General features: G+C 38.3%; 1 protein-coding gene across 1 annotated transcript in view; it reads right to left on the bottom strand.

The window, feature by feature from the left end:
• The window catches only part of lrp1bb (low density lipoprotein receptor-related protein 1Bb), a gene marked incomplete at its 5' end in the record, with an annotated part of 226,997 nt that overhangs the window by 102,373 nt on the left and 105,017 nt on the right, over positions 1-19,607 (bottom strand). Inside the window, 10 exons of the mRNA XM_079463519.1 lie at positions 173-298; positions 2,242-2,382; positions 2,530-2,652; positions 4,290-4,479; positions 4,746-4,965; positions 9,804-9,984; positions 10,146-10,382; positions 12,507-12,650; positions 12,991-13,177; positions 15,596-15,818. Coding sequence (XP_079319645.1) covers positions 173-298; positions 2,242-2,382; positions 2,530-2,652; positions 4,290-4,479; positions 4,746-4,965; positions 9,804-9,984; positions 10,146-10,382; positions 12,507-12,650; positions 12,991-13,177; positions 15,596-15,818 — 1,772 coding nt within the window. The remainder of the gene's footprint in view (positions 1-172; positions 299-2,241; positions 2,383-2,529; positions 2,653-4,289; positions 4,480-4,745; positions 4,966-9,803; positions 9,985-10,145; positions 10,383-12,506; positions 12,651-12,990; positions 13,178-15,595; positions 15,819-19,607) is intronic.

A 19,607-nucleotide genomic window follows, 5' to 3' on the forward strand; every position in this document is an offset into this window, starting at 1 on the left:
AAGAAAGCGCACACGGTTTCTTTATGCAATATCAAAGAGAAATTGAATTCATATCAGACTCTGTATATCACAAAATTAAAAACACTTCAATGGGATGTGAACTTTCGCAAATGGTAGGTGCATGTATTAGCGAGAAAATCTGTTAAATATGTATGAGGGGATAAAGCTCTACCTGAGCATGTTTTATTAGACTCGTCCTCATTATCTCCACAGTCATTGGATCCATCACACAGCCACCTCTTGGGTATGCAACGGTTACTAGGGCACTTGAACTGATCAACCGGGCAAGTGTGGTTAGCTGAAAGAAATGATGAAAGCAAAACTATTCAGTGCATGTAAAAGAGGGAACATTTAGCTTGAAACAGGATAACTTTTAACAAAGTGTTCACCTTTACACGTTACAATTTCTTTTAACTGAAAATAAATGAACATGCACATACACTATAATTGTCTGAAATCATTTTCTTAAAGGGATAGTTTAGCCAAAAATGAAAATTATATCATAATTTATTCAACGCAAGAATGTTGGTGACCGACAGAACACCATTTCCTATGTACTGTATGTATACACAAACCAACAGAGAAATTAATCAAAATATCTTCTTTTGTTTTTTATAGAGTCATATAGAGGTTTTAAATGACATGAGGATAAATAAATGATCACGGTATTTTTTATGGGGTGGACTTTCCCTTTAAAGAAGACACAATCGCAAGCACTGTACCACAGTTACAACCGACCCCAGTATACCCTACACGTTGTATCTAGGAATCAAACAAAGCATTCGTGAGCTTGCCATACATAACTGCATTTTTTGTGCATGTTTTGTTATATTGCCGACAGCCCGCCATACATATAGTATAAGTGAGTTTATATGCATAATACCCTGCGTTTGTTTTGACACAGCACTTTTCAGCGTACTATTCATCTATTCTCCCGAGTTGGCTTCACATTTATCTCAAAATACGTGTTTGCCCTCAGGCTTTCGAGTTTATTTAAAGTAGTGCCTGTGCTTTTCTCTACTATTTGCTCTATTTAATAATAGAACCTGCCATTACTCATAGGCCGGAATACTCTGCGCATCCCCAACAGACAACGACTAACAGATGAAATGGAAAAGCGTATTCAAGTGGGATCGAGCAGTAAAGTTTCAGGCGTGTTAAACTACAGGACATCCCAACAAACAGTAGTTGAAAATTGATTTTGCAATTCTGATAATTCTGGCAGAACATAACATTAAAGTATTTCTTGTTGTGAAAAATGACTCAAGCCTCAGACGGTTTAACATGGTGCTTATCTTATCGATTAGATCATGAGCAGACTGTGCAGTGGTGTGTGGGATAATATACTGATGCCATCTTTTATTCCATGTGTTACCCTGCTCTGTATTTCCCACAGATATCTATTAGCAACTTGTTAATGATCAACATATTATATGCAATCTGAATGCGCTTGGCAGATGCATTATCCAAGCAAAGCATCTGATAAGTACTTATTGCAAGGCTCATGGGTAAACTCGATTTTTGATTGGTCGATTTTGACATTGAGGAGTCAAATACTTTGGACTGCTAAAAAGTATTTTGGACTGTGGGTAAAAACAACATCTCAGTTCAATACTCATGCGTCTCATATTACATTTTGCATTTGGCAGACGCTTTTATCCAAAGTGAACATTTGTTTCTAAGTATGGGATCAAACCCATGACAGTGGCGTTGTTAACACCACACTGAGCTACAGGAAAGCTCAGTGGTAACAAAAGCTCAGTGGTAACAAAATATATAACGCCACAAACTAACTGTAAAAATATGTATTGGAATTTATAGTCATTTTAAACTTAGTTTTCACCTTTTTATACATTTATACAGATTTGGAACAACTTGAGGATGAGTAATTGATTTTACTTTAATACATTTAAAAATCTATCACTTGTTATATTGGGCTGACTATTTTTCTTGGCAGAATCTAGAAGGTTATCGAAGAAAGATGATAAACTTCAATCAATATTACATGTCCACATCTTTGTTGTTTTGGAAACAAGCCATGTGATAAGCAGGAACACATCAAAGTCCTTGGCCATGATAATATTCTTTAGATGTATTGATTCCAAAACTGAATGTAACAAATATTGTACCGTACATAATGCTTTCTTAATAAAATATAAACAAACAAGACTATATTGAGTGATACATCACAGAAATCAATGACACGGTATACAACGATGCAGCTGGTGTCAGAGAACTTACAGCATATGTGCGGCTCCTCATCACTGCCGTCTAAACAGTCATCATCTCCATCGCAAATCCAACTGGCTTGTATGCAGCGCCAGCTCTTGCATTGAAACTCCTCGTTTCCGCATCGCTTTGGCTCCTCCTGGCCCGCAGAGTCTACAGTAAAAAAAATATAATTCAACAATTTTACCCAGTACTTATAAAGATAATATTCCCCAATCGTACAGAGACAAACATTTGTTTCAATTTTTGTTTTTATTGACTTATTTTATAAATGAAATGAATGGGTTTGAAAGGGCCTACCAGAGCATGTGACATTATTTTTGTCCAGGTGCTGGTTGTCGGCACACGCGCACACTCGGCCTCCCGGGACGGCCAAACAGAGGGTACCGCAACCACCATAATTCACCCGACAGGCATTGTCACCTAAAAAACAAACATAGAACTAAACAACAGATATCTACAAATCTTCCCTCGCACTGCCGTTTATGTGTTCATCCCTTTATGGCTTTTAGCAATGTCTCTCCTTGAAGCGAAGAACATAAAGTTCTTCTCCACTGCCCACTCAGAACCAATTTCCTGCTCTTGGGGGATGTCGCCGCTACACGGGGGCATTATTTTTAATCACACGTCAAGTAAATTACGGCAAACATTGGAGTGGAGAGCCATTTGACACTCTTTTCCTTTCGCTGACATAATTCATTGTGTGTGCAATGACACCGACGACGGGGCAGGAAAGGAGAAAAACACAGTTTTGTGAGGAAACTGTCACTTATTAAGTTGAAGCATGGGGACAATAATAAGGTTTCATTTAGAGGAAGGTTGAAAGGCATTGCCTGAACCAATGAGATAAAAACTGTTTTGTAATGGCCAATCCGAGGTGCTCGGAAAGAGACGAGACACAATTAATCTTTTTCACGACAAGCGCCGAGGAGAAATTTCTGGTCTGTTGAGAATGAAGATTGTCAAATACAGGCCATATTTTGAGGACGGGGACATCCTGAAGGAACCCTGCGTGACATAACTGGAGTTCTCCCCCTGTGGTGAATTTAGCGTATCTTGATGTTGAAATGCTTGACGAAAGCATTTAAAATAGAATATGATTTTGCCAGCATCATCAATTCAGAAAAAGTACGAGTCTTCTCTGACAAGTAGAGCTCTTTTCCCTCAGGTGAGTACGAGATGAAACACGCGGGAGCTGCGCACAGGACTGCTCGTCTGCCTGCGCGAGAGCCCCGCTGGGCAGCGTCCCTCCCTCTGTCGTGTTGTGACTGGCACTTATGAGCGGGAATGACAGTAATCATCCGGTTGCCTCAGACATCCATACAGAGTTAAACATTGTAAACAGAGCGTCAGCCTTGACTTCACCTGATTAAACCCACCCACTCAAAAGCACGGCTTCAGCTCTATAGTCGGGAATTTAATGCAAGTTAAAACCATCAAAATGTTTAATTGCTTTGTTGTGTAACAAATATAATTTATCATCTTCCGAGAGGATGCACTTGCGGCAGGGTCGTGTAAAATTTCCGTTAAAGGGAAAGAACACCCGAAAATCTCTTGAAGACATTGTTTTAAGAATGTTGATAACCAAATAAGGTTGGTCCCCATTGACTTTATTGTATGGACACAAATGTCCATGGGGTTCAACGGTTTGCTGTTACCAACAATTTTCAATATATGTATTTTGTTTTCTGCAAAAGAAAGTCATACAGGTTTTAAATGACAAAAGAGGGTGAGTGAATTATAACCGAATGTTCATTTGGGGATGAAAGAAACAGTTCATTCGAAAATATGATTAAGTCATCATTTACTCTTTGGGTGAACTGCCCCTTTAAGAATGTAGAATTGACGGATATACAAAATGAAGCTGGCATAAGTTATCTGCTCTCCCCCACTGCGTTCAATGTTGAATGTCGATTGTAAACACAATGTATGAATTAAAAGTGAGCCAATTCTTGAAATCTTGAATTTCGCCCCAAACGCATTACGCTCTGTTTAACAGAATTAAGGCAAATGTGATTATCAAATAAATATATGACTAATGTGTCATTCCGCAATCTTACCCAGCTGGCTTTGTGCATCATATACGCGGAGCCCAAAAAGAGGCGGCCGCTCACTCCTGAGCAGAGAGACTTCACCAGAGACCAGATCCAGCTGGAAGATGGAGGCGTTCATATACTCCGTCCAGAAGATGGAATTCTGGTACTGAGCGATCCCAAAAGGGTGATTAAGTTCTCTGCCACTGTACACAACCTAGATTGCATGAAAAAAAATTACCATTCACTGTAGTGACAATTGTGGAAGAAAATAAACAATTTCCACTGCTTTTTCCTGTCTTGTTCTTTCTATAGGAGAAAAAAAGCGCAAAGGAGATCTCATACAGTAGATAGCATTGGGATGAATTGCCTAGAGTGAATGAACGATCAAAGGTGTCCTGCACACACCTCATCTGCCATTGATCGAATAAAAGAATTGTCGCACATGTTGGATGAGATACGAAGTCATCACAATAAACGTACCATTCTGCCAGTGCCATTGAGGTAGATTCTCTCTATGTGATCATAATAAGCATCGCACCAGTACATGGTACTGGTCCCGTGATCCAGAGTGAGTCCATTGGGCCAGAGCATGTTAGACGTGACAAATATTTTCCGGTTAGAGCCATCCATCCACGCTTTCTCTATCCTCCCGATGCTGTCGTTTACTTCATCTTCTTCCCAATCGGTCCAGTACATCCAGCTGCAACAAAACCAGAACACAGTCAGTCTAAAGCGTGAATCAGGTGCTTGTGTTTTTATATGAAGCCGGCATTAATATCTATGTGGGTGGAAAAGTCAGTGTATATTTAGAAAATTATAACAGAAATGTTTGTGAAAAAAGAATAAATAAAGCAAATACATTGAATATGTGAGGAAACATGTAGGGAATTGTTTCTAGGGCCATATTTACAAACTACACATGTAATGTGCAAACAATTTTTGCTAAATCATTTCTGTGCTAAAACATCACGGACTGTATATGCGAATGAACAACACCGTCAGCAGACACAACAACACTTATAGTGAAATCCCATTGGGTAAATGAAGGCTAGGATGGAAACTTTTGAAAACTTTTCTAAACATTTTCTCGTCAGCGTTGAGGATCCACAGAAGTAAATGTGCGCGTCAACATGAACTGTAACTCTCTATGGGTTAGTGATATTTGAAAAGTGATTGGGTCAACATTCTGACATGATCCGCTCTATTGTAAGTGCGCTTAAGGGATTTGTTGCGAGTAAGACTCAGCGTCGAATGCAGGCTTTTCTGTCTCATTAATGATAGAAGCCTTTGCTTTATGTGCACAACATAAAACAGAATGGGTTAGAGGGCGATTTTAAGCGCTCCCTGTCCCAATGTGTTAGCTGCGTGACCCTATGAATTATTCAAAAGGCAAACAGCATGCTCCTGAACAACAGTGAGTCTCAACCTGCACTGTTCGAAACGTAACAACACTTCCCGATCTAATGAAAACGAGCGAGGATTACACAAGTACTCTTGCAAAACATAGTCAGTTGCCTGGCTGGCCATTATGTACAGTATATAGGCCGGTGCCTTTTAAAGCAGCATCTGAAAGCATAAAAATATATATAGCAGACACAAATGTTGGATAATACATTATTATGATTTGAAAGGCATAATAATTAAACTGAGGTTAGGATGGCACCGGTGATGCCTTAAAGGGACAGCTCACCCAAAAATGAAAAAATCTTTCAACATTTACTCACCCTCGTGTCATTCCAAACCTGTACGATGTGTTTGCAGAACACAAGATAAGATATTTTGAAGAATGTTGGTAGCCAAAGAACACCGGACCCCATCCATTGTGTGGACACAAAAGACATTTTAAAAAACATCTTATTTTGAGTTCCACAGAACAAAGAGTCATACACATGTTAGAACATAAGGGTGAATAAGTGATAGAATTATTGTTTGTGGGTGAACTATGCCTTTAAAATGAAACCTCTGCAAGATTTTGGTAAAGAAAATCTGAACGAGAGAGAGAGAGAGAGAGAGGCGATTGAAGGCTTCATTAATTCCTTAAACTGGAGCACCTAAGTAAGAACAATAAGGAGTTTATTACACTATGGAGTTTACGGACTATGTATCAGGAGGAGTTCACAAAATCGGTTTAAACCCACTGAAAATGCCACTGTGTGCACAGTTAGACATCTGCTCCTGGGTAGGGATGTACAGCAACGCAAAGAAGAAATAAGTGGAGATAAAGAACATGAAGCAAATGAATAGACACAGACAAAGATTGTGAAAGTTCAAATGACAGAACACGAGATACAGAATGAGAGAAAAGAGTTATTGGGGCAAGTTCAATCTTATCATGCTAGCACAGACTGTATGTGGCATGAACACGGAGATGTACTGTATATGGGGAAGGAAGATAAAGAAATCCGGACAGGAGGGAGTTATTTCAGCAGGGAATCCCATCCAAAGGACAAGATAAAGATCAACATGCCACCTGCTTCCCTGATAGACAACCAACCCCTTAATGATAGGCACTAACCCCATTTCTATAAATAAGACCATCTAGGCGGGTCACAATATAATAACATCTCTAAACACAAATTTGTTTTAGGGAAGAACTGTAAAGATATATATATCTATATATATAGATATAGATATATAAAGGCTATCCACGTGTTTTTAGATCTAGTGAATTATAAAAATAATGTTTCATAGAAGTTTGATATAATTTGGCCCAAACACAGCACTTGACGTTCAGTAATTAAGCTATAGGAGAGGACTAGTTTTTTATTCTTATTAAAAATATTTACACAACATTTATCTTCAATAAATGTAATAATCTGACATATAGCTTGTTGGTAATATAAAGTTGAGACAACATTTTACAAAGATTTAAAGGAAAAAACTTTCCTATGCTCCTGAAATCTAGTTAATGTTTACACATAACAGAGATTGGAGACACTGCTTATACATCCCGCCTTGCTTGTTAAAGTAAACAACGGGAGGAAAGAAGCACTTTCTTCGTTCATTTTTAGATTAGTCAGAAAGGCAAACATGGAAATTACTCACGGGGTGTCATGCTGAGTTTCCCAACTTCTTAACTCAGATGACTTGGTTGTGTTCTCTAACAGGAACACGACATAAAGGTTACAATGATAACTTTGACTCTGCACGCCAATCATAGCTAGCTGATATTTATAATTTAGAACCTAATATAGTAGCTGATATTTAAACTGCAAATGTAAGTCACATTTAAACAGTACAACCTTTACATGCAAATAAAAAGTAAACTTGCTCTATGTTGGGCAAAAATGAAGTGGCTTTATATTGGGTAAAAGTGAAGTTACTCTATGATGGACAAAAAAAAGTCACTGTATATTGGGAAAAATATATATTGGGAAATGTGTATTGGGGGAAATGTCAATGTATGTTAGAAAAAAGTGAATTCCCTCTTTATTGGACAAAAGTGAAGTCACTCTATATTGGGTAAAAGTGAAGTCACTCTATATTGGGTAACAGTGAAGTCACTCTATATTGGGTAAAAGTGAAGTCACCCTATATTGGGTAAAAGTGAAGTCACTCTATATTGGGTAAAAGTGAAGTCACTCTATATTGGGTAAAAGTGAAGTCACTCTATATTGGACAAAAGTGAAGTCACTCTATATTGGGTAAAACTGAAGTCCCTCTTTATTGGACAAAAGTGAAGTCACTCTATATTGGGTAAAAGTGAAGTCACTCTATATTGGGTAAAAGTGAAGTCACTCTATATTGGGTAAGAGTTAAGTCACTCTATATTGGACAAAAGTGAAGTCACTCTATATCGGGTAAAAGTGAAGTCACTCTATATCGGGTAAAAGTGAAGTCACTCTATATTGGACAAAACTGAAGTCACTCTATATTGGGTAAAAGTGAAGTCACTCTATATTGGACAAAAGTGAAGTCACTCTATATTGGGTAAAAGTGAAGTCACTCTATATTGGGTAAAAGTGAAGTCACTCTATATTGGGTAAAAGTGAAGTCACTCTATATTGGGTAAAAGTGAAGTCACTCTATATTGGGTAAAAGTGAAGTCACTCTATATTGGACAAAAGTGAAGTCACTCTATATTGGGTAAAAGTGAAGTCACTCTATATTGGACAAAAGTGAAGTCACTCTATATTGGGTAAAAGTGAAGTCACTCTATATTGGGTAAAAGTGAAGTCACTCTATATTGGACAAAACTGAAGTATGTTGTGCAAAAGTAAAGTGACTATATACTGGTCAAAGTCGATCCTCAAACAGGTCAAAAATTCACATCTTTCCCAAATTTCTTCAATTCACCTTACATTTCTCTTTAAAGTCTTGTTCACTTTTTCGACTGGCTGTCAAAAGAGGACATGTAAATAGCCTTTCATTCCCTGTCAGAGTGCTTGATGCAAAAAGCTTTAGCTTTCAACATTAAAAAAATATAGTGTCAAGCAGCCCGTGTGACGCCTTCAGAGCCTGCAGTTGAGAGGAGGGTGTTTTTAATGCAGATTTTAATCTTTTCCACACCACTGAAGCTACCCCATCGGGAATATGAGGCGTTTGCGAATGAAAGATGAGTTGGCGCTTTCGCGTGTTACTCTCACAAACATACACCATTTGGGATTGGCTGTCGATGAACTCACAAAAGGACAATTTCTAGCTTCTTGTCATTGTCCCTTGCATGTGTTATTGCTACGGCTGCCGTTTAAGATACATTAGCTTCATTAAATGCAAGAGAAAGTTGCATAAATTGTACAAGCGTGAGGTCTGAGCAATGAATATAATTATGGCTCTGAGCAAATGAACCCATTGTATCTGGAAATAATGAAACCGTTCTGCACTTTCCTCTCTTCAAATGATTCAGTAATCAACACTTCTTCGGTTCCCTAAAGACGGTAAAATCTATTCCGACTTGTATTAATTAGTTAATGATAAGTGCGCACTTTCAAACAAGACGTTTATTTACAAAGATTTTTAAAGAAAAAGCGAAAAGCACTCAAAGCACCCGTTACACACGGGTTGTGGCATAAAAGATTATTAACCAATCACCATTTCTGTTCCACTGATTAAAAAGTGCGGGCGCTGAGATCGAGCGGATGCTGTGATTGGATCTGAGAGGCAGTGAGAGGTTGCTTCCTTATTGCAGTATCTCCAGTCCTTCAGTTCCCAGGCTGGCTGCGCCTCCTCAGGATTCATGAGTTACTCTCACATCCACTGAGGGTGATAATGAGATTGGCTCCAGGCCATCAAACTCACCTTTTAACTGCCTCTGCCATGTCAGCTTACAGCTACACACAAAGACGGAGACGTGCTTGAACGGACGCTTGCACGCTACGCAACTTTGTATGTACGATTGCAATCCCCAAAATTGTGTCTGGGGCTATGTAAACTAATTTTAGTAAATAAAATGTATTAAGGGTTGTTCCTTCAGGTTGTGTGAGCACTGAGTACAGCCATACCCACACTAGATAGTGTATATCATGTAAAAGTGTGCATAAGCGGAGCAAGTTTGTATGTCTCTTTGATTCCACACTATTTAAGGGCTCTCTACTTTACCTGTTCATTGGATCGACCACTATGGCTCTAGGGTGAGACATGTCTCCTTCCAAAAGAGTTTTCCTGGTTTCAGATGACCTCTCCAGCCTGGCCACGCTGATGGTTTTCCTGTAGCCATCATTGGTCCAGTACAGATTATTCCCAATCCAGTCCACAGATATTCCCTCCACATTGTCGAGATCTGTAACGGCACATCAAGCATGCCATTCTACCAATTTTCATATTTACAATCATGTCTAATTCATAGACACGTGCAGTTGATTTGGGATTTTATCTCACTTCGGCAACTGGTTTACTTTATATATCAACAACAGTGAAAAAACGATAACAAACAATAATCACCATCTTTGAGAATAGTTTCCCGGCTGCTTCCATCAACTTTCTGCCGGCCAATCAGAAAGCTTGTAGTGTCGGCGAAGTATATGTTTCCGGTTACAGCGTGATAGTCGAGGGCTCTCGGGTTCACCAGGTCCTCAATCGGAACCATGTGCTCATTGGTAGACTTCACATTCATATCCAGGCCACGGATTATGCCAGGTCGCCCTTTTCCATAGAAGAGGAAAAGATCTTTCTTGGGTTCTGCAAAAGTACGGATAGAAAGTGTTCATGTTAATGTTTCATAAGCCATTTTATGTAATTTAATGTCTTCATTAAGTTATATTGACATTTGTATTTGCTTTAAATCATTCCCGTATTTCTTTTTATTCAGTTTTCCTCCAGCAATTTTAGTTGATAACAGACTTGTAACTTCTACTTCTCGCCGTCTAAAAGAAAACTTAAGCAAACAGTGGCACAGGTTAGCCCCTTTAACTCCCTTGTTGGTCTTATTTGTGTAAAGTTTGACCCTTAATACTATTTGTAATGATGTACAAAGCCAAACATTGGCACAGACATGCTCACTAATTTACAGAAATGCATGAAGCAATCAATCCCACTTAGCATCCCCGGGCTAAAATTATCTTGATTGAGAGGATTCATTTGTCAAGCTCCAGCAATTATATTTTTGCTCATTGGGACTTTGTTTAAACAATAAATCTCCAGTTGTGAGATTAACAAAGAAGCACAACAGTAGCCGAGTTTATCCGTGGGTTTGCTCATTCAAATTCGCTTCTGGTCACATTGGGAATAACACAGAGGATGGCCCGGTTTGTCTGTTAAAAATTCTGGTTAAAGAAAGGGACTTCGGCTCAGCCACATGAGCTTCACTTTCATTTATCATCCGGAGTGGGAGAGTGCCATTAGCTTGAAGAAAATTAAGAGCTTTGAGAGCTACATATCAAACAACACAGGGACTGTTGAGTAAAGCCAGACAGAGTTGTTTAGCATTGCTTCGATCAAATGGAAAGTGGAGCATAATGGGTAAAAAGCTCGATGGAGCCATTTAAAGCAGTCAAAGTTAGGTATTTTTTTTCCTTTTCACATAAAAGTCCTTTATCAGGAATTAAATTTTTATGTATATAGTTTATAAAAAATTAAGTTATTCATTTTTTTTATTTTATTTCTTTTATTCACCTAATGTTTCTTCAAACCTTTATGACATGCAGAACACAAAATAGGGTATTTTGAAGAATGTTCAACATTGGACCCCATTGACTTCCAGACACAAAACCACCATGACATTTCTGAAAATAACTTATTTTGTGTTGAACAGAAGAAAGAGTCATATTTTGAATGACATGAAGGTATTTCCCCCCATTTGGGGGATGATACATTTTTTTATTCTAACATAAATGAGTTTCGTAAAGTATTAATATACCATTTACAGTGCCTAATATTCCGCATAACCGCACTAATAACAATACTAATCATCATAATTAAATGTAGTTATTTCACACAGCTTGATTCCTAATAGTGTTGTGTGCAAGGTTAACTGGATCCTAATTTTGTTTTATCCAACAAAATTTCCAATAATTTCCATTTATTAACATTAAGCAGAACCTGAAAGATGCACACAAACTCAAAACAGCAACTCCCTCTATACAGTATATACAGTACATGGGCCGGATTGTTGATCGGTCTGGCTAGCTAATAAACTGACTAGTAAAGTGATTCAGTTTACTAGCGTTTAGCTCTTTCTCCTCATGCACTGACCAGAGGAGGGCAGGGAGCAAATATCTGGTCAAACGTATAAATCAGAAGTACCTGAGGATGTTCATTACTGCCATCACTTAATGCTTAACTCAGGACTGTCATTAATTGACCCACGGCTTTCATTGTCAACTAAGTAAAATGTCTATTGATCAGGAGACTCCACGTATAGGGAAATGGCAGTAATGGCAGTAATAAATCATTCCATAGGCAGTCAATAAAATAACATCGCAAACCACGTGAGCCAATCTCTTTAAGAGTTGATCTCCATCTCTGTCCATCTGAATCAATGCCAAGACCGCCGCAAATGCAAAACCGCTCAATCTTACCGTAATAGCGTAACAACACATACATTTCAATTTCCAGCTCCAGATAGCTGACGAGAACCGAATAAACCAAACACATATTCCATCATCATTTCCGTAGGGATGCCGTGACCTTAACTGTCATAATATCGTTGTCTGCATTTTTTATTTCACTTCGGCGGCAGAGAACAAACATGTTTTGATGAATATTTTAAACAACCGACTCTTTGTGAACAACACATTAGAATGTATGACATCCGTCACCCCGACTGCAATGCACAGCGGAAAAAGAAACAGAAAGTTTACTGACTCTTGCAGGACTGCCCGTCGCTTCCAAGGATGAATCCGGTTCGACAGCGGCAGCTTCGGGATTTGTAGCTCCCGCTGAGGAGGCAGATGTGTGAGCATCCTCCCGGCTTACCGTAGGGGTCAACCTCACATGCGTGGCCTTTGACTGAGGTGAAGAAACTAGCTTAGCATACAAGATTTACATGACTGTACACAGGACATGTTCCTGAATCAACATCGCTGTTGGTTTGAATATATATTTCAACAATATTTCGTCAGATTAGGTTGAGTATAGTATAAATAAATACAAATATATAACATTTTGTATGATTTAACATTGTCATAGAAATGATAGAATGTAAATAGAAAAAAAGCTGATCTGTATTCTTAACAACTTAAGAAGCTTCCTAAAATATTTACAGACAGCGATACATAAACAGTAGAATGATCTTGATGTGTTGTTAGGTACAAACAAGCACTTCAGATCAGCCTAACAAACACTTTACCTTTTGGCTGACTGAGCTTGTGGTAAACCCGTATAGTTTTTGCATTTCCTACGCTGGTTAGAGTCTCCGGGTCTGTGACATTAAAGCGATTTATCCGTAAGACGTCCGCCACTGCTCCACTGGAGGGTTCAGAGCGAATTGCGTACAAGTGGTCCTCAAAGACAGCTAATCCATGCAGGTGGGCCACCTAAAAAACAAGCATTGGCTATTTTAGGTTGATTAGAAGGCTGGAATGAATTTAGCCAGGGAAAAATCCCCTCGCAAGAAAAGCAGAACGAAACTGATACGCTCACTGGCATCACCCTGTGTGTTTTCAAGCTGTCATTAGACCCAATTGAACCTGGCACGATCCGCACAATGTTGTGTCTTACATCACATTTGCTTTGCCTTTTATTCACACACATTAAACCGGTAATGAGTAGCTTCTTTCTTTCAACTGCTTTCTGTTGGTATGCATTCAGGAGTTCAGGCAGGGTCAGCCAGAGTGCAGGGTCCCCGGGGGACACCTTGATTCTGTGCTGTTACTGTAGCATACGTGCTATAAGTCTGCTAGTGATGCCCATGTGACAGGTGCAAACCATGACTGCTGAACCCTATCCATAAATGCATGCACACTAGAATGCACCACATTTCATCTAAACCCACAAAAGAAAATCATTTTTTCACTATAAAGAAAAGCCATAATAATGTGGTTCAGAATGCCATCCCCATTGAAATGTATAGTCCAGTGCTCAACATTCCCAGTCTGAAAGAAACTTGGTCCCATTTTTAAAGCCCCGTTTTAAACATTATTGCATTAGATAACATAATATGAATTGTATTCTGCTTTTTATTCAATTTATTAATGTATTAAGTAAGTTTCCTATTTACAAGTTGTAAACGTGTATATTTTATGTGATAAACTTTACCTGAACATTAACATAAACAGTGCACACGTAGAAATGATAATGTTATTATATTATAATGTCTTCAAATACTTAATTTGGAACATTTAACTCTATTGCTTTGAACTACTTATATTTATTTATAGACAGTTTCTGCATCAAAAAATGTGATATGGCCCAAACCTTACTTCCGGTAGACCACCGCAAAGAAATACAGTTGAGTAGTTATAATGTAATATATTACAACTAATATAATATTATTATAAATAAAAAATTAATTTAATTATTATAACCAAAAACAGACCGGGGTTAACTTAGGCCCAGTCGCATACGCCCAATGAAACCGTCTATAATGTTTTAAACGTTTCTTTTCAATGCTTTCTGTCCATGCTACTTAGTTTCCCTTGTGTATTTTAAAGGAGTGGTTCACTTGAAAATTCGCCCCTGTTGACTTCTCATAGTGGGAATAAAAATGACTATGGAAGTAATCTTCTCCTTTAATAGCATGCATTTTATACTTTTCTATTTTCTATTTATTTGACTTGTTTTTGCATGACTCTTGCATCGCTGCTAAAATAGATTTTTACCAATGCTACTTTAAAACAATGCAAAATTGTACAAAAGCACTTTCAGAAATGAATTTACATTGAATTGTGTTAAAATACTCTTTAGGTGCACTGTCCATCAAATATGATGGTTTACAGTTGACAGCACACCGTATCATCAAATATAGTTGTGCAGAGGGCTAGTGTGGTGTGTAAGCCATGAAGGATACATGCTTTGAATACAAATAAGGCTTTCTGGATGGGTGCATAAACAGTAAGGTATCATCCTACAATAAGGAACGAGTTAGCAAAATAATGAAGTCCAGAGAAAAGGGTAGTCTTCATTCACAGCAGAACCTCGCGTTCATTTTCCACGGAAATTAAATGTGTTAGCACCTCTCAACAATAGCCGTGGCTTGCATTTATGAACACTATTAAATGGAGCACCTGCACACACACACACACACACACACATAGAATGATGTATTCCTCTTTGTACGTGGCCTTCTACCCTTTTCTGTAAGGAGACAGTCTTTGGGCAGCTTAGCTGAGGTGTACTTCGGAATAATAATGATCCTTAATTGCTGTTCTCATAAGTGCACTTTGGGTAAAATATTCCAATGGTAAATCTGTTTCACAGAACCTCATCTCTAACCTGTGTTTTAATTTAGTCTAATGAAGAGCCCGAGAAATCAAAACACAGCTGAAGCCGCACAGATAGCTGGTGGACATAAATGCCATAACCAATTAATACCTGAAATCAATCTGTGTACAACTGTGTACGTTTCTGGTTGTTCTTATAGCAAGGAGGATATGTAAACTCATCTTTTAATCCACCTACATATAGTGGTTTTGTAAAAACCTGGTTCTTATTGCAGTTAATTTATGCACTTAGTTAAAGTCTGGAGCAACCAAACACTGTGTTCCATTTAAGGGCAGGGTCATCTGAGATAGTGGCGTCTGAATGTCATAAGTGCTGATTATTTAACATATTTAGCTCAAATGCAATGTAGGCAGTCAATAAAAGCAATTTCAGCCAGCTTTCCATTTTTGCACGCAGTATGGATCACTGAATGGACCGTGGGTAGACTGTGGCCATCTAAGGCTACAGCAAAATATTCATTACCATCAAAAAGCCAAACATATTATATCAAGTACATACATGCAAGAACTTACTTGATACCCCTGAAGGATAGTATGTCTGTTTTTGCCATTGTAATCCACCATCTCTATGTAATCCAGATAAGCGTCTGCCCAGTACACTAACTTCTTCACCAGATCCAGTGTTACTGCAGTCGGCCGCTCAACCTTATAATCCACAAGGCGAGTTCTGTTGGTGCCATCCATGTTGCAGCGTTCCAGTTTGGCAACATTTCCATAGTCCGTGAAGAAAAGCATGCTGCAGGAGATGAAGAACAAAGAGTGAACCCAATGATGCTTTCAAAAAAACATCACTTTAACATAGAATTTCCAAGTTTTTCATCATCGTTGGAGTCATATTTGGTCTAATACTGAAAGGTTTTTATGCATTCCGGTACATTATTTTGTAACATGTATGTATGCACTTTGTTGTCCAGTACAGTATTTCATTTAAAGCGTGCCTAACTCCGTTTCATACAATGAAAGTGAATGGTGACCAGGCTGTTGACAAAACACAATTTTTGCGTTTCATTTAGCTAGTTTGATGCTTGTGCCTTTAGCCACAATTCATTAATGTTGTAAATAAATAAGCGACATGTCCTGACTGACATCTCACTCTGTGGTCTATGGAAGAGATAAAAATCATTAAAGATTCTTCATTTTTCTGTAGATGACAGAGGGATGCTTAAGAGTGTTTGATCCTGGAAACATTTAATTGAATAAGGAAACAAACAAGCAAAGAGTAATATCAGCATCCCCAAAGCGCTACATTAGTCTAGAGTACCAAACATAAAACAAGAGAAATTAAAAACTGTACCGTAAAGAGCTATTTTAAATCACAGAAGAACAATCTTGTATTCTACTCTTATTCTAAATTCCTTACAGCACAATATCAGCCTATCCTCGGAAGATATTTTATTTCTCCCTTCGGTGTTAAAGTTGTGGAACTCATTAAATGTTAGATTATTGGAATATTAATAAAAGATGAAAATAAAAAAACAAATCTCTTTCCGCTTCCCAAACTTCTTCCATTTGGGCAATCTTTAGATTTTTTGTAAGGGTACAAATAATTGAACATTGTTTTAGTGATGCGTCCCGGCCTGCCAAAAAATCGAACTAATGGGCTTTTGTAGGATGTAGAAAGTTTCACTACAGTGCTGCGTATTCTACAAACTTCTTTCTCTGGTCCTTAGCTAGATTTGTTGTTAGATTTGGATCAGTTTAGAAACACTGCAACAAAGAAAGTGATTCAACATGAAAACATAGCATGAAAGACAGCTGGAAGACGGCTTCTTCTGTGTGCTGCACACAAAGCAAAAGAATAATGTTTATGACACGTGTCTTGTCTTCCCAAATTTAAGAATTTTTCCTTTACTTTGCCTACTAGCCCAGACATTGCCCAACTTGGTCAACATAAAACTTAAATTTATATTTTGTGTTCTTTTTACTTCTGCTAAGGCAAACCTAAAAAATCATGACGGTCAGCATCCGTCTCTCTCTTACTGAGAGTGGACACTTTTAGTTATCATACTGCCACATATCAGATTTAGGTGCTGCTGAAGCAGAATACGGATGTCAAATATAAAGGCCAAAATGTAATGACATACAGGAGGATAAAAGCTGAAAAGGTCTCTGGAAGTTCGGTGTCTTTTTTCGGCTGTTGAGTAAAAAAAAATCCACTAAATTATCCACGCATCCATATTTAATCTCTAGGTTGGTTGGGTCTTTCAGCAAAATTGTGAATATCTTGGTGATGTAAAATGATCTAATGTTGAAGCACAGAGTTTAGCCTCCCATTAACAGCGTGTCTTTGTTTAAAATACAAACACAAATATCTGTAGCAATAGCAAACAACACTTTGTATGGGGCAAAATTATAGATTTTTCTTTTATGCCAAAAGTCAGTTGGTAAAGATCATGTTCCATGGAAGAAAGTTTGTACATTTCCTACTGTATCCCGGCTCTCGTCCAGCCTACCTCACTACACTATACATCAATAAAAATCTTATTTATGCAGCTTTCAGATGATGTCTTAATAAATTGACAGTTATGACTGGTTTTGTGGTCCATTGTCACATTTAATTCTGTTCTATCTTCTTTTCCAAGAGTCAGAACTGTTGCAGCATGTGTCCGTAAATACAGAGAAAAGCTCTTTATCTGGAATTGTCTTCTTCGTCTTACAACAGCAACAGAATCAAAAGCCAATGTTTCATATACAGTATAGAATAAATTCAGAATAAATCATTCTCAATGCAAATAATTTAGCTTGTTCATCGTAATTGTACTGTGTTTTGGTATTTTTGGCAAGTCCAAAAACACCCGTGATAATGTGTTGATGAGAAAATCACTGAAGCGCTATAATATAATAAGCAAAATCAATTAAATTCATAAACTTGAATAAATCCATAATTATTATAGGCCTATGTTGTATACTGTGTGGCTGAGCTAATCAAACATTTATTTTTCTCCATCACTGTTCAATATACTTTATTTATTTTGGGGATCTGAATCTAATAATTCATCACAGCGGCAGAATGATAAATCAACAATACTTTATTTGTTTGGTGGTTCGATAACAAACTCAATAAGCCCATTCACCAAGATATTCACAAACCAAAACACAAAACACAATGGAGACGAATCTGAATCGGTCATACATCTCATCAGCTTCCTCAGACCTTTAGACCCGGGCTTTAAGTAATCACAGCAGAGGTGACACAATGGTCGAACCCGAGCCCAGACCACTGGAGAGTTTCATTACTGTGGAGAATAACCCAGCAGAAAATGCCTCCCCTTCTTTCACCAAGACAGATTACCAAACAAGAGAGGAAAAATAGCAGACGTATAAAGATTAGCACACAGCTCCGTTTTCATTTCGCTCTAAATCAAATCCAAGTTTCCCACCCTCCACTGACTATAGTAGCACATCTCTCACCCTGCCTTTTTCTTTCCCCGAATTGATTTGGGGAATTGAAGTTACACTTTGAAAAGTGAGGTTAAAGCAAGTTCAGTCACATTTTCTGCCGGGGGTTTTGTTTTAAATTAGAAGGCTACATTTTACATAAGCAGAGGGCCGAGCGTCTTTACGAAAGCAAGAAAGAAAATATACACAAAGAGTGGCAGGGAAAATCTATCAAAACCGCGAAATGAAACAGCGAGTGTTTCCTGAACTCCTTCCATAACTACCGCGCCTCATGCTGAGCCACTATCGCAAACAGCCACGATTTCTTTTGTTTTCAGTCCATTGCTGCGGATGGATAGGCCTCCTGCTCTCTCAGCCTCCAGCACGCATGCAGGTCCGACCTCATCTGGCCAATTACAGAAGAAGGAGAAGAGAAAGCAGAACGATAAGTAAGGTAGTAAACTGAACGTTTAGTGTATAGGGCCTGGAGGTTTGACCAGTTTACTTCACTCCCACATGCCCAGCCCTCAGCTGGAGGAAAACTGGCCAGTGGTACTGAAGGCCAACAACAAACGTTAGAAAGGCATCCCTGTGGGTAATGCTCATGTAAACAAACCAATTTGAGATGGTAAAATTACACACTAATAATTATTCATGAAAGGGCACAGAAAGTCAAATCATGGCAAAGAGGGAACAGCATCAAGCTTGTTTTATAAGGGTAGAAACTAGGATTTTTAGCTTAAAGATCTCGTCGGATAAAAACCCAAATATTTCTGTGTTTAAGTTCTATAATCGGGTTTCCGGTGCATCTATCAACCTAGAAAACGTGAAAAATAAGAACCCAGTAAGTTTGTTTTGGTGTGCCTTTCCCTGCAAGCATGTGAGAAATCGAGCCGTTTAGATTTCGCTCCGGTTGTGACGGAACAACCGGATCTTATTATAATGTTACCGCCCCTTAATCTAAACAATTCCCCATTGTTGTTTTGGTGACGCCATGGCTTAAGTTCGTGGACAAAATTCAACCTAGTCGCTGCACAGAGTCCCGACCTCGGAAGAGACAGGAGTGGATTGATATTATTTTTAGTGGACACCATAAGTAAAAACCTGCTTGTTTGCGCGAATCACTTCAAGCCGGAGTGCTTTATCA

Source organism: Barbatula barbatula (genome assembly GCF_947034865.1).
Source record: "Barbatula barbatula genome assembly, chromosome: 9".
Taxonomy (NCBI): Eukaryota; Metazoa; Chordata; class Actinopteri; order Cypriniformes; family Nemacheilidae; genus Barbatula; species Barbatula barbatula.